Here is a 12,733-nt window from a genome sequence, read left to right on the forward strand (position 1 = left end):
TGGTCCCTTCTCCCCCCCCCCCAGACGCCTGGGTCCCCTGGACCTGCCCCGTCTCGGCCCCCCCGGACGCCTGGGCCCCCCCGCGGTGACCCCTCCCCTCCCCCCCCCGGTGCCCGCAGGGGACACGTCGGTGCTGGCCGGGCTCTACGGCCCCGGCGAGGTGAAGGGCAGCAAGGAGCTGCCGGACCAGGCGGCGCTGGAGGTGCTGCTGCGCCCCAAGGTGGGGCTGCCAGGTGGGTGCGGGGGGGACGGGGGGGGCTGCCAGGTGGGGGGGCTGTGGGGTGCGGGGGGGCTGTGGGGCAGCTGTGGGGTGCAGGGGTGCAGGAGGAGCTGCCAGGTGGGTATGGGGTGGCTGTGGGGTGCAGGGGGGGGCTGCCAGGTGGGTGCACAGCCGTGCTAGGGGGCACACGAGGGGCTGGTGTGGCCATGGGGCACACGGGGGGGCTGGTGGCAGCTGTGGGGCAGCCATGAGAGGCCGTGGGGGTGCTTGGGGCGGCCGTGGGGTGCGTGGGGGGGCTCGGGGCAGCCGTGGGGCGTGCGGGGGGCTCGGGGCGACCATGGGGCAGCCGTGGGGCAGCCGTGACCCCCCGTTTGGGCAGGGGTGGCGGAGCGCAGCGGGAGCAGCTGATCCGGCGCACGTGCGAGGCCGTGCTCCTGGGGGCCCTGCACCCCCGCACCGCCGTCACCCTGGTGCTGCAGGTGCTCAGCGACGCCGATCCGTATCCGCCCTGCCGGGGGGGTCGGGGGAGTTTTGGGGGGGGTCGGGGAGTGAATTGGGGCAGGTGGGCAGAGCTTGAGGGGGATTGAGGGGGTTTGGGGGAGCAATGGGGAATGCTGGGGGGAATCAATAGGTTTTGGGGTTCATTGGTGGGTGGGGGGGATCAATAGGGTTTGGGGGGGCAGCAGTGGGGTTTTGGGGACCCATCAGCGGAGTTTGGGACCCATCAGCGGAGTTTGGGGCACATGGGGGGGTTCAGGGGTGACAGAAGCCTTTGGGGCGGCAGTGGTGAGATTTTGGGGGCACACTGGAGGGGTTTGGGGGTAGCGGCAAGGTTTTGGGGGCAGATTGGCGGTGTTTGGGGCACACCGGGGGCTCTTGGGGCGATGGAGGCCTTTGGGGGGGCAGGGGGGAGGTTTTGGGGGCAGATTGGCGGGGTTTGGGGCACACCGGGGGGCTCTCGGGGCGATGGAGGCCTTTGGGGGGCGGGGGAGGTTTTGGGGGCAGATTGGCGGGGTTTGGGGCACACCGGGGGGCTCTCGGGCGATGGAGGCCTTTGGGGGGCGGGGGGAGGTTTTGGGGGCAGATTGGCAGTGTTTGGGGCACACCGGGGGGCTCTCGGGGCGATGGAGGCCTTTGGGGGGCGGGGGGAGGTTTTGGGGGCAGATTGGCGGGGTTTGGGGCACACCGGGGGCTCTCGGGCAATGGAGGCCTTTGGTGGGGCGGGGGGAGGTTTTGGGGCAGATTGGCGGGGTTTGGGGCACACCGGGGGCTCTCGGGGCGATGGAGGCCTTTGGGGGGGCGGGGGGAGGTTTTGGGGCAGATTGGCGGGGTTTGGGGCCCATCAGCAGGGTTTGGGGCTCGCTGGGGGGATTTTGGGGCAACAGAGGCTGTTTGGGGGGGCAGGGGGGAGGTTTTGGGGCAGACTGATGGGGTTTGGGGCACCCCGGGGGGGCCTGGGGGGGCCGCGGCGAGGTCTGGGGGCGCCTTGACGGGGGCCGCAGCTGCTGTCGTGCTGCCTCAACGCCGCCTGCCTGGGGCTGCTGGACGCGGGGCTGCCGCTGGCCTCGCTCTTCTGCGGCGTCACCTGCGCCCTGCGGCCCGACGGGCGCCTGCTGCTCGACCCCACGGCGCGCCAGGAGCAGGTGAGTCCCGCCGCGCCCCACGGCACCCCACGGCGCCCTGCTGTGCCCCACGGCGCCCCACGGCTCCGCTCTGCTCTGCCCCGCAGGAGGCCCGCGCCGTCCTCACCTTCGCCATCGACAGCGCCGACGGCAAGGTGCTGGCGGCCACCGCCAAGGGCAGCTGCTCGGCCGAGGAGGTGAGTGCCCCCCCCCCCTTCCCGCGTGGCTTTCGGGGCGAAACGCGGCGGGTTTGGGTCTCACCGGCGCCGCCACTGCCTCCCCGCAGCTGCAGCAGTGCCTCGCCGCCGCCCAGCGCGCCGCCGCCACCATCTTCCGCTTCTACCGCGACTCCCTGCGCCGCAAGTACTCCAAGTGGTGACGCCGCCGGACGCCGGGGCCCCCCGCGCCCCCCCCCCAACGCGTGTTCCCTCCCCACCTGGGGCATTAAACCAGCTGCCCCGGCTTTGCCTCCGCTTCTCGCTGCCGCCCCGGGGGGCTCCGAGCTCCCCTTTCCCCCCCATGAGCCCTGGTGCTGTGTTCATTGAGGGGGAAGGGGGTGCAAAGAGGGTGTTTTGGGGTCCCCTCCCTGGCACCGGCTGAGGTCAGGCCAGCTCGTGTCACCTGGGTGAGGAAAATGGGGGGTCCTGGGTGTGGGGGGCCCTGAATCGGTGGACCCTGGGTGGGGGAACCCTGGGTGCAGGACACCCCAAATCTGGTGACCCTGGGGACCTTGGGAGTGGGGTGCCCCGAAGTGGGGGAACCCCGGGACCCTGGGTGTGGGGTGTCCCCGGTCTGGGGCCTGCTGAGGGACACACGTGACCCTGCACACAGGACTGCCCCAAGGGACACGTGGCTGCGTGGGACATGCTTGGGGACATATGTGGCTGCACACGTGGTGACACGCTTGGGGACACGTGCATCCATGTTTCCAGGGAGGCGTGGACATGCTTAGGGACACGTATGGCACATGGGGACATGTGTGGAGATGTTGACATGCACAGGGACACGTGTGGGGACATGGGGCTCCCTGGGGAAACTGAGGCACGGGGGGGGGGCGGGCGCCTGGGTCCCCCCAGCCCTGGGCAGGGTCAGGGGCTGCGGCGAGCCGTGTCGGCCCGTATTGGGCCATGTCGGCCACTGTCCAACAGGGGGCCCCAAGATGGCGGCCCCCACTGGGTGGCACTGCCAAGATGGCGGCCCCCACTCACCGTACAGCCCCAAGATGGCGGCGCCAGGCTGCGCCACCACCAAGATGGCAGCCCCCTTATTCCGAGCCACCCCCGAGATGGCTGCGCCCGCGCTCTGCCACCGCCAAGATGGCGCCTCCCGCGCCGCGGCAGGGCCCCCAGCCACTCCCGCCGCGTCCAGGCCGCCTCCCCGGGGCTGCGGTTCCCGGCCCGGCCGCGGATTTGCCCCGCCGGTGAGACCGGGCCGGGCCTTGACGCCCCCACGGGCCGCGAGGCCGCACCCAAGATGGCGCCGCGCGGCGCCGCCCGCGGGAGGGGAAATGTGGCGGCGCGACCTCCTCAAGATGGCGGGAGGGGAGGGGCGGGGAGAGGGGGGTGGAGCCGCGCTCCGCCCGCCCCCCTGGGCGGAGCTCGCCACGCCCCTCCCCCTCCCCTCCCGCGGCCAATCAGACGCCGGCGTTGCGCGGGGGGGGAGGGGTGGGTGTCGCCGCGTTGCTGCGGCAACGGGAGCCGGAAGTGCGTGTGAGTCGCGGCGGGAGCCTCGCGGCGGCGGCGGCAGCGAGGAAGGAGCGAGGGCGGCGGCGGCGGCGTGAGGAGCCTCCGGGGCGGTGGCGGGGGGGGGGGGACGCGGCGCGCATGCGCATGGCCGGGGGGGGAGAGCGCCGCAGTGCGCGTGCGCGGGGCTGCGCGTGGGCGGCGCGTGCAAGCGGGTGTGCAAACACGTGTGCAACCGGGTGCAAAGGGGGTGCGAGCGGGGCGTGCAACAGGGCGGGACCCGGGGTGCAAACACGTGTGCAATGGGGTGTGCAAAGGGGTGTGCAAGCGCGGGTGCAGCCGGGCGCAAAGGGGGTGCACGCGGGGCGTGCAACAGGCTGCAAAGGGGTGTGCAAAGGGATGTGCGACGGGCTGCACGCTGTGGGGCCCCGGGGTGTGCAAGTGGGGGGCAGCGGTGCGCGCAGTGGGGTGCACATGCGTGTGCCGGGGCCGCGCGTGCCCCCGCCGACCCGCCGCGCCGTGCCGCAGGGCCATGGCGGAGCTGCACGTCATCGGGCAGATCGTGGGCGCCAGCGGCTTCGACGAGAGCAGCCTCTTCTGCAAGTGGGACATCCACGCCGGTGAGCGGCCCCGGGCGGCATGCACACGTGTGTCGGAGCCTGTGTGCACACAGACACTGCATGCACACGCGTGTCGGAGCCTGTGTGCGCACAGACACTGCATGCACACGCATGTCAGAGTGTGCCCGTGCCCCCAGGCTGCATGCACATGCGTGTCGGAGTGTGCCCATGCCCCCAGGCTGTATGCACACGTGTGTTGGAGCATGCCTGTGCACCTGGGCAGCATGCACATGCATATTGGAGCGCGCCCGCACCCCCAGGCTGCATGCACACGTGTGTCGGAGCGTGCCCATGCCCTTGGGCTGCATGCACATGCATGCTGGAGTGTGCCCGCACCCCCGGGCTGCATGCACATGCGTGTTGGAGCATCCCCGGGCTGCGCACACACGCGTGCGGGAGCGCTCCCGCGCCCCATCCGCCTGCTCCGTCCCCGCAGGCAGCGCCTGGAAGCTGCTGGCGGGGCGGCGCGAGGGGCAGACGCAGGTTGACGACCCGCAGGCCGACGACGTGGCCTACTGGTGCCACCCCATCGACGTGCACTTCGCCACCAAGGGGCTGCAAGGTACCGCGTCCCTGTCCCCGTCCCCCCCCCGCGCGCGTCCCCCCCCCCGGTGCGTGTCCCCCCCGTGCTGACCCGCCGCCCCCAGGGTGGCCCCGGCTGCACCTGCAGGTCTGGCACCGCGACGCCTTCGGGCGCAGCGCGCTGGCCGGCTACGGCTTCTGCGCGGTGCCGGCACGCGCCGGCTGGCACGGCGTGGCCTGCGGCACGTGGCGCCCGCGCGGGGGTCCCCGGCAGCGCCTGGCGCGACGCCTCCTCGGCGGCGGCCCCCAGCTGCGCCGGCCCGGCCCCGCGCTGGGCGCCGCCGAGCGCTTCCGCCTCCGCACCGAGGCCGCCGGCACCGTCCACCTGCAGCTCGCCGTGCTGCCGCGCCACTTCGCCCGCTACGGCGTCCAGAGCTAGCGCCCGGCGGCGGGGCCCCCCGCGGGCCGGACGCCTGGGCCCCCCGGGAGCAGGACACCTGGGCCCCCCGGGGACAGGATGCCTGGGCCCCTCAAGGGCCGGACGCCTGGGCCCCCCGGGGGCAGAATGCCAGGGACCAGGACGCCTGGGCCCCCCGGGGACAGGACGCCTGGGCCCCCTGGGAGCAGGACACCAGGGACCAGGACGCCTGGGCCCCCCATGGGCCAGGACACCTGGGCCCCCTCAGCGCTGCCCCCAGGCCCAGGACGCCTGGGCCCCTCGGTCACGGCACGCCAGGGACCCACCCGTGCTGCCCCCAGGGCCGAGACGCCTGGGCCCCCCCCGTCTCCCCCCCCCCCCCCAATAAAGCTGTTTTTACTCCGCAGCCCCCGTTTCCCGGAGCTCTCGCGGCTGCGCCGTTAGGGGGGGGGGGCCGGGACGCCTGGGCCCCTCCCGGGCCGCCAGGGGGCGCCAGTGTCGCGCGGGTGCGGCAGCCCGGACGCCTGGGTCCCCTCCGCCGGGGAGGGGGGGGTGTGTGGAGGGGGGTCCCGGACGCCTGGGCCCTCGCTGGTTGGGGGCGGAGGGGGGGGGTCCCGGACACCTGGGTCCCCTCCGCTGGGGTCGGGGAGGGGGGGTCCCGGACGCCTGGGCCCTCTGCGGTGAGGGGAGGGTCCCGGGCGCCTGGGTCCCCGCGTTGGTCGTGCTCGGGGGGGGGGGGGGGTTGGGGGGGGGCGTTCCGGACGCCTGGGCCCTCCCCGGCGGGGCCGGGCCCGGCCGCCTGGGTCCTGTGCAGCGGGGAGAGTCCCGGACGCCTGGGCCCCTCGCAGCGGAGCAGCCGCCGGACGCCTGGGCCCTTTCTGCTCGCTGAAGAAGCCGCTCGCGGACGCCTGGGACCTTTCCGGTAGTGGTGGTGGGGGGGGGGGGCCCGTCTCGGACGCCTGGGCCCCTCGCAGCGGGGGCAGCTCTCGAACGCCTGGGCCCCTTCCGAAGCGGCGGCCGCTCCCGGACGCCTGGGCCCCTCGGCCCGTTCCCCCCCCCCCACACACACACTTTGCGGCGGGGCCGTGACTCAGTTTCCCCCGCGGCGGCGGCCGGAAAGGGGGGGGCGGCTGGTTCTCCCCCCCCCCCGCCCCGCGGCGCGCGGCGCTTCCTGGGCGGGGCGGCGCCCGGTTAAAACGCGCCGCGGCGGCAGGAGGCGGCAGGAGGCGGCGGCAGGAGGCTGCGGGCGGCGGCGGCGGCGGCGCGGGCGCGGCCCATGGAGCTGGCGGCGCTGCTGGCGCTGCTGGGGGCGGCGCAGGCGCTGCTGCTGCTGGGGGCGGCGCGGGCGCTCTCCACCTGCCGCACGCTCGACCTGGAGCTGGCGCGGCGGAAGCGCATCGAGGCGATTCGCGGGCAGATCCTGAGCAAGCTGCGCTTGGCGGCGCCGCCCGCCGAGGCCCCCGAGCGGCCGCTGCCCGACGAGGTGGCGGCGCTTTACAACAGCAGCCGCGAGGCGCTGCGGCAGCGGGCGAAGCTCCGCCAGGCCGCGCCGCCGCCCGACGACTACTACGCGCTGGAGCTGCACCGCTTCCCGGCCGAGCGCGGCACGGGCGAGGGTAGGTGCCGGACGCCTGGGCCCCCTGCGGAGGGGGGCGGGTCCCGGACGCCTGGGCCCCCTTGGGGTGGGGGGGGATCCCGGACGCCTGGGCCCCCTTGAGTTATGGGGGGTGTCCCGGACGCCTGGGCCCCCTTGAGGGAGGGGGGGAGTCCCGGGGCGCCTGGGCCCCCTTGGGGTGTGGGGAGGGTCCCGGACGCCTGGGCCCCCTTGAGGGAGGGGGGGAGTCCCGGGGCGCCTGGGCCCCCTTGGGGTGTGGGGAGGGTCCCGGACGCCTGGGCCCCCTTGAGGGAGGGGGGGAGTCCCGGGGCGCCTGGGCCCCCTTGGGGTGTGGGGAGGGTCCCGGACGCCTGGGCCCCTGGGGAGGGGGGGAGTCCCTGGACGCCTGGGCCCCCCGGGGGGGCAGCTGCGCCGCTTCCCGGCCGAGTGCAGCCCCGGCGACGGTAGGTCCCGGACGCCTGGGCCCCCTTGGGGTGGAGGGTCCCGGACGCCTGGGCCCCTCTGGGGACGGGGAGCTGCGCTGCTTCCTGGCCGAGCGCAGCACGGGTGAGGGTGAGTCCTGGACGCCTGGGCCCCCTTGGGGTGTGGGGGGGGGGTCCGGGACGCCTGGGCCCCTCTGGGGAGGGGGGAGCTGTACAGTTTCCCAGTCAAGTGCAGCCCCAGTGAGGGTGAGTCCCGGACGCCTGGGCCCCCTTGGGGTGGAGGGTCCCGGACGCCTGGGTCCCTCTGGGGGGGGGGGGGGAACTGCACGGCTTCCCGGGCTGAGCGGCACCCGGGCGGGGGCGAGCTGGGGGCGAGGGGGGTGTCGGACACCTGGGCCCGTCTCGGGGTGGGGGCACCCGGACGCCTGGGCCCCGCTCGGGACGGGGCTGCCCACGCGCCGGGGTTCCCCGCGCCCAGACGCCGGGGTTCCCCTCGGGCCGCCCGGGTTCCTCGTGCGCAGACGCCTGGGTTCCCCCTGCCGGGACGCCTGGGTCCCCTTGGGGCAGGGGAGCCCGGACGCCTGGGCCCCGTCTCGGGTGGGGGCTGGGCGCCGGACGCCTGGGCCCCGGCGCCGCTCCCGGCCGCGGTGGCGCGGGGGGAAGCGCTGCCCGGAGGCGCCGGACGCTGCGGTTTGCTGAGTAATCGCCTGCTCTGAGGCAGCTTTGTTGGGCCGTCGCGTGGCGTGGGGGCCGGGCCGGCCGGGGCCCGGGGGGAGTGGGGACGCCTGGGTCCACCCGGGCGGGGGAGGGGGCGGTGGCTTCGGTGTGTCTGTGACCCCCCCCCCCCCGGCATGGGGACACCCTGGGGCGGCCAGTTCCCTGCAGGGGGCGAGCGCGTGTGCGGTGCCCATCACTCCGCTCCAGAGTGAACGACGTGGTGCACGGGCCAGGCCGGGATTGGCTGGGTGGGCAGAGCCAGCACCCACCCCCCCGCTGTCCCCCCCCCCCCAGGGCCCCTGGAGCGCTGGCAGCCCACGAGCCACAGCACCTTCTTCGTGTTCAACACGTCGCGGATGCGGGCCGAGATCGGGCACGAGGCCCTGCTGCACCGGGCCGAGCTGCGCATGCTGCGGCAGCGGGCGGCCGCCGAGACGCTGGGCGCCGAGCAGCGCCTCGAGCTCTACCAGGTGGGGACGCGCGCGGGGACGGGGGACGCGCACGGGGACGGGGGCCATGCACGGGGATGGGGGACACGTGCGGGGCCGTGCACGGGCACAGGGCAGCGTGCACGAGGGACGTGCACGGTGCTGTGCACGGGGACAGGGGACGCGCGCGGGGATGGGGGACGTGTGCGGCAGCGTGCACGAGGGACGTGCGTGGGGCCGGGAGCCATGCGGGGGGCCAGGGGCAATGCGGGGCCGGGAGCCACACGCGGGCCGGGCCGGGCCCGTGGCGGTGGCCGTGGCCGTGGCGTGACGGGCTGGCGCAGGGCTACGGCAACGCCTCGTGGCGGTACCTGCACGGGCGCTCGGTGCAGGCCACGGCCGAGGACGAGTGGCTCTGGTTCGACGTCACCGACGTCATTCACCAGTGGATCAGCGGCAGAGGTAGGTCCCTCTCCCCCCCCCCCCGGCCCGGACGCCTGGGCCCCTTCCCCGTCTCCCCCTGCCCCGGACGCCTGGGCCCGCGCTGACCCGGACGCCTGGGCCCCGGCCATCCCGCAGAGCCGCTGGGCGTGTTCAAGCTGAGCGTGCACTGCCCGTGCGAGCGGGGCCCCGGCGGCCCCGAGGACATGAAGATCACCATTGAGGGTACGTGTGTCCCGTCCCCGTCCCCCCCCCCCCGGACGCCTGGGCCCCCTGGGCCGGCCTTGCGGGGGGTGGGAGCTGGGGGCCTGCTGGGCCCTTCCGTGGGGGGCAACAGGGGCCCGGACGCCTGGGTCCGGGGGTGCCTGGGCCCATCTGTGGGGGGTGAGCGGGTCCCCGGACGCCTGGGCCCATGGGGTCTGCGGGTCCCCGGACGCCTGGGCCCACAGGAGGGGTGGGGGCACAGGGCTGGGACACCTGGGCCCCTTGAGGGGGGGTGGGGATGTGGGGCCCGGACGCCTGGGCCTGTGAGGGGGGGCTGGGGGCCCGGACGCCTGGGCCCACGGCGGGGGGCGGCGCGGGGCCCGGACGCCTGGGCCCCCACAGCAGCGCGGCTCGCGCAGGCTTCGAGCGGCAGCGGGGCGACATGCAGGGCATCGCGCAGCGGCGCCAGCGGGGGCCCTACGTGCTGGCCATGGCGCTGCCGCCCGAGCGGGCCAACGAGCTGCACAGCGCCCGGCGCCGGCGCGCCCTCGACACCGACTACTGCTTCGAGTGAGCCGGGGCCCCCCGGGGTGGGGAGAGCCGGACGCCTGGGCCCCCCGGGGTGGGGATGGCGGCAGGGTCCCCCGGATGCCTGGGCCCCCTGGGGGGGGGAGACCCGGACGCCTGGGCCCCCCGGGGTGGGGATGGCGGCAGGGTCCCCCGGACGCCTGGGCCCCCTGGGGGGGGGAGACCCGGACGCCTGGGCCCCCCGGGGTGGGGATGGCGGCAGGGTCCCCCAGACACCTAGGTCCCTTGGGATGGAGGTGGGATTAGGTTCCCCCCCGGACGCCTGGGCCCCCAGGCTGCGGTTGGGGTCGGGCTGCCCCGGGACACAGTGGCCCCCCGGACACCTGGGCCCCCTGGGAAGGAGGTGGAGTCAGGGTCCCCCCCAGATGCCTGGGCCCCCTAGAATGGGGTTGGGGTCAGGCTCCCCCAGGATGCGGAGGCCCCCCGGACGCCTGGGCCCCTGGGGTTGGGGTGGGGTCAGGCTCCCCGGACGCCTGGGCCCCCGGGCTGGGGTTGGGGTGGTTGGGCTGCCCCGGGGCGCGGAGGCCCCCCCCCCCCCCCCCGGACGCCTGGGCCCCCGCTGAGCGCCCGCCGCAGGACGGAGGAGAAGAACTGCTGCGTGCGGCCGCTCTACATCGACTTCCGCAAGGATCTGCAGTGGAAGTGGATCCACGAGCCCAAGGGCTACATGGCGAACTTCTGCATGGGGCCCTGCCCCTACGTGTGGAGCGCCGACACGCAGTACACCAAGGTGCGCCCGGACGCCGGGGCCCCCGGGGGGGGGGAGGGGGGAGCTGGGACGCCTGGGCCCTTTGGGGGGAGATGGGGGAGCCGGGATGCCTGGGCCCTTTGGGGGGAGATTGGGGGCCCTTGGGATGGGCTCTCGGACACCTGGGCCCCCTGGGGGAGGGGGTGTGAGGGGGGAGCCCGGATGCCTGGGCCCCCTGGGAAGGGGCTGGGGGGGGGTACCTGGACCCCAGGGTCCCTGGGAAGGGGCTGCCTGGGCCCCTGGGAAGGGGATGGGGAGGGGGGTGGTGCCCGGACGCCTGGGCCCCATGTGGGCTCTGGACGCCGGGGTCCCTGGGAAGGGGATGGGGGGGGCGCCCGGACGCCTGGGCCCCGCCCGGGCTCCGGCCACCTGGGTGCTGGGGTCCCTGGGAAGGGACTTGGGAGGGGGGGTGATGCCTGGACGCCTGGGCCCCGCGTGAGCTCTGGGCACTGGGGTCCCTGGGAAGGGGATGGGGGTGGCACCCGGATGCCTGGGCCCCGCGCGGGCTGTGGATGCTGGGGTCCCTGGGAAGGGCATGGGGAGGGGGGGTGGCGCCCGGACGCCTGGGCCCCGCACGGGCTCTAGACGCCGGGATCCCCGGGTGTGGGGGCTGGGGGCTGCCCGGACGCCTGGGCCCCGCGCAGGCTCCGGCCCCCCAGGCCGCGGGGCTGACGCGGTGGCGGCGGCGCAGGTGCTGGCGCTGTACAACCAGCACAACCCCGGGGCGTCGGCGGCGCCGTGCTGCGTGCCGCAGGCCCTCGACCCGCTGCCCATCGTCTACTACGTGGGGCGCAAGGCGCGCGTGGAGCAGCTCTCCAACATGGTCGTCCGCGCCTGCAAGTGCAGCTGACCCCCCCCCCTCCCCCCCCCCCCCGCAATATTTAATTTCTTTTGGGTTTTTTTTTTCCCGGCTGTTTTTCCTGTTTCTTTCCGCCGTTTCGCCCCTGCGCCGGGGCCCTGCTGCGGGAGGGGGCGGGGCTTCCTCCATGCCCTGCCCACTCCGTGTGGCCCCGCCCCCTGGCCCCATTGGCCCCGCAGCTGCAGGGGGAGGCTCCTCCCACTCCAAGAGGCTCCACCCTCCCCCTATGCGGCATTGGCTGGGTCATGGTCTGGCCCCGCCTCCTTTGGGTCCAGCCCCGCCCCCCTGTGGGGCACCCCACACTGCAGTGACCATAGAGAGGGGCTGGGATGGCTCCGCCTCTATGGCTCCTGTGGGGGCCCAGGCGTCCGGGGCATCTCCCTCCCCCCCCCCCCCCACGTGGGGGCCCAGGCGTCCGGGGACTCCCTGTTGCCCCCCCCCCCCCCCCAGGTCCCCCCAGTGGGGCCCAGGTGTCCGGGGCTCCTGGCATGCTGCCCCCTCCCCCAGGTGGGCTCCGGGCTGTGGATGGGCCCAGGCGTCCGGGGGCCCCGGGGCGGCATAAAAACACCCTTCGGGCCGGAAAGGGGCTGGGGTGACACACACGCGTGTGGGGGGGGGGGGGACACACACGTCTGCACACGAGCACGCATGACGCCCCCCCCCCCCCGGGGCACACGCGTGCGGCCCCCTCCCCACCAGGCGCCCGGACGCCTGGGCCCCTGCGGCAGGGCCGGGCGAGGGGGGGGCCCAGGCGTCCGGGCGGCGGCGCTGACCCATGCGGGAGGCATTTCCTCCCGGCCGCAGAGCCGCGTTCCCAGGCCGCTGGGGCCCAGGCGTCCGGGGCCCAGCCCCCACCCGCCCGCTCCCCTCTCGCCGGGGCTGGGCAAAGGGCCCAGGCGTCCGGGGGGGGGGGGGGGCGGGGAGTCCCCTGCCACAAGGGCCCAGGCGTCCGGGTGGTCCCCCTGCTGTGAGGCCCCAGGTGTCTGGGCAAGGGCCCAGGCGTCCGGGGCGCGAGCGCCACCCACGACGCGGCCCCGCTGCGACTCATCCTGGGGTGTTGGGGGGGGGGGGGCCGGACGCCTGGGCCCTTGCCCGGACGCCTGGGCCCTGCGTTGGGGGGGGGGGGGGGGGGGCCCTTGCAGGTGGGGTGAGGCTGAGGCAGGCGGTGACTCAGGGCGGTTAAGGGGGGGGGTCACTGGGGAAGGGGCCCAGGCGTCCGGCCCCCCCCCCCAGCCAGGGGAGCGGTGGGTGCGCACGTGAGCACACGCGTGGGGGGGGGGGGGGGGGGGGGCTGACACGGCCCCGCGGGGGTGGAAACAGCCCTGCGGTGAAGCCACCTGGCGCCACCCGGACGCCTGGGCCCCCCCCCCCGGACGCCTGGGCCCCCCCCCCCCCCCAAGCCGCAACGCCCACACGGGTGTCTTGGGGCAGGGCCGGGCCTCTGCGTGCGGCGGCGGCAGCGCTCGGAGCCGTGGGGCAGGAGCTGGGTCAAACCCCGCTGTGGGGCAGCCCCCCCCCCCCCCCCGTGCCAGCCCCATGCAGTGTCGCAGCCCCTGTGGGCCCCCCCCCCCCCCCCCGGTGCCTGGTGCCGTGGGGCCGGGCGCTGTGCAAGGCCCGGCGTGCTCTC

The 12,733-nt window shown here is 75.8% G+C and overlaps 3 protein-coding genes across 4 annotated transcripts in view; all 3 read left to right on the top strand.

Moving 5' to 3' along the window:
- EXOSC5 (exosome component 5) overlaps positions 1-2,304 on the top strand; it is a 4,316-nt gene extending 2,012 nt beyond the window's left edge. Inside the window, exons 3-7 of the mRNA XM_067314470.1 lie at positions 578-711; positions 1,305-1,313; positions 1,723-1,863; positions 1,950-2,039; positions 2,129-2,304. Of these exons, the coding sequence (XP_067170571.1) occupies positions 578-711; positions 1,305-1,313; positions 1,723-1,863; positions 1,950-2,039; positions 2,129-2,221 (467 nt within the window). The 3' untranslated portion in view covers positions 2,222-2,304. The remainder of the gene's footprint in view (positions 1-577; positions 712-1,304; positions 1,314-1,722; positions 1,864-1,949; positions 2,040-2,128) is intronic.
- A 1,242-nt stretch (positions 2,305-3,546) lies between these two features.
- Positions 3,547-5,234, top strand: B9D2 (B9 domain containing 2). Of its 2 annotated transcripts, none has more exons than XM_067314461.1 (4): positions 3,547-3,618; positions 4,053-4,144; positions 4,581-4,706; positions 4,792-5,206. In XM_067314461.1, exons 2-4 carry the CDS (start codon positions 4,057-4,059, stop codon positions 5,103-5,105), a joined length of 528 nt encoding a protein of 175 aa, XP_067170562.1. In that variant the 5' UTR covers positions 3,547-3,618; positions 4,053-4,056; the 3' UTR covers positions 5,106-5,206. The 2 variants fall into 2 exon arrangements, with proteins under 2 accessions (XP_067170562.1, XP_067170563.1); XM_067314462.1 differs by lacking the exon at positions 3,547-3,618 and adding an exon at positions 3,727-3,739 and having other exon boundaries at positions 4,792-5,234.
- Positions 5,235-6,338: 1,104 nt separating this feature from the next.
- On the top strand, positions 6,339-11,153 carry TGFB1 (transforming growth factor beta 1). The gene is made up of 7 exons (XM_067314439.1): positions 6,339-6,700; positions 8,133-8,308; positions 8,611-8,728; positions 8,846-8,932; positions 9,331-9,481; positions 10,076-10,229; positions 10,939-11,153. The coding sequence occupies exons 1-7, from the start codon at positions 6,361-6,363 to the stop codon at positions 11,095-11,097; spliced, it is 1,185 nt and encodes a 394-aa protein (XP_067170540.1). The 5' UTR covers positions 6,339-6,360; the 3' UTR covers positions 11,098-11,153.
- Positions 11,154-12,733: the final 1,580 nt, after the last annotated feature.

Source organism: Apteryx mantelli, chromosome 35 (assembly GCF_036417845.1).
Source record: "Apteryx mantelli isolate bAptMan1 chromosome 35, bAptMan1.hap1, whole genome shotgun sequence".
Classification (NCBI taxonomy): domain Eukaryota; kingdom Metazoa; phylum Chordata; class Aves; order Apterygiformes; family Apterygidae; genus Apteryx; species Apteryx mantelli.

Coding starts and splice junctions, on each gene's coding strand:
- B9D2 (XM_067314461.1), top strand. CDS start 4,057: ATGGCGGAGCTGCACGTCATCGGGCAGATCGTGGGCGCCAGCGGCTTC. Junction 4,145..4,580: donor CAAGTGGGACATCCACGCCG/GTGAGCGGCCCC, acceptor CCGTCCCCGCAG/GCAGCGCCTGGAAGCTGCTG. Junction 4,707..4,791: donor CGCCACCAAGGGGCTGCAAG/GTACCGCGTCCC, acceptor CGCCGCCCCCAG/GGTGGCCCCGGCTGCACCTG.
- TGFB1 (XM_067314439.1), top strand. CDS start 6,361: ATGGAGCTGGCGGCGCTGCTGGCGCTGCTGGGGGCGGCGCAGGCGCTG. Junction 9,482..10,075: donor GACACCGACTACTGCTTCGA/GTGAGCCGGGGC, acceptor CGCCCGCCGCAG/GACGGAGGAGAAGAACTGCT. Junction 10,230..10,938: donor CCGACACGCAGTACACCAAG/GTGCGCCCGGAC, acceptor GCGGCGGCGCAG/GTGCTGGCGCTGTACAACCA.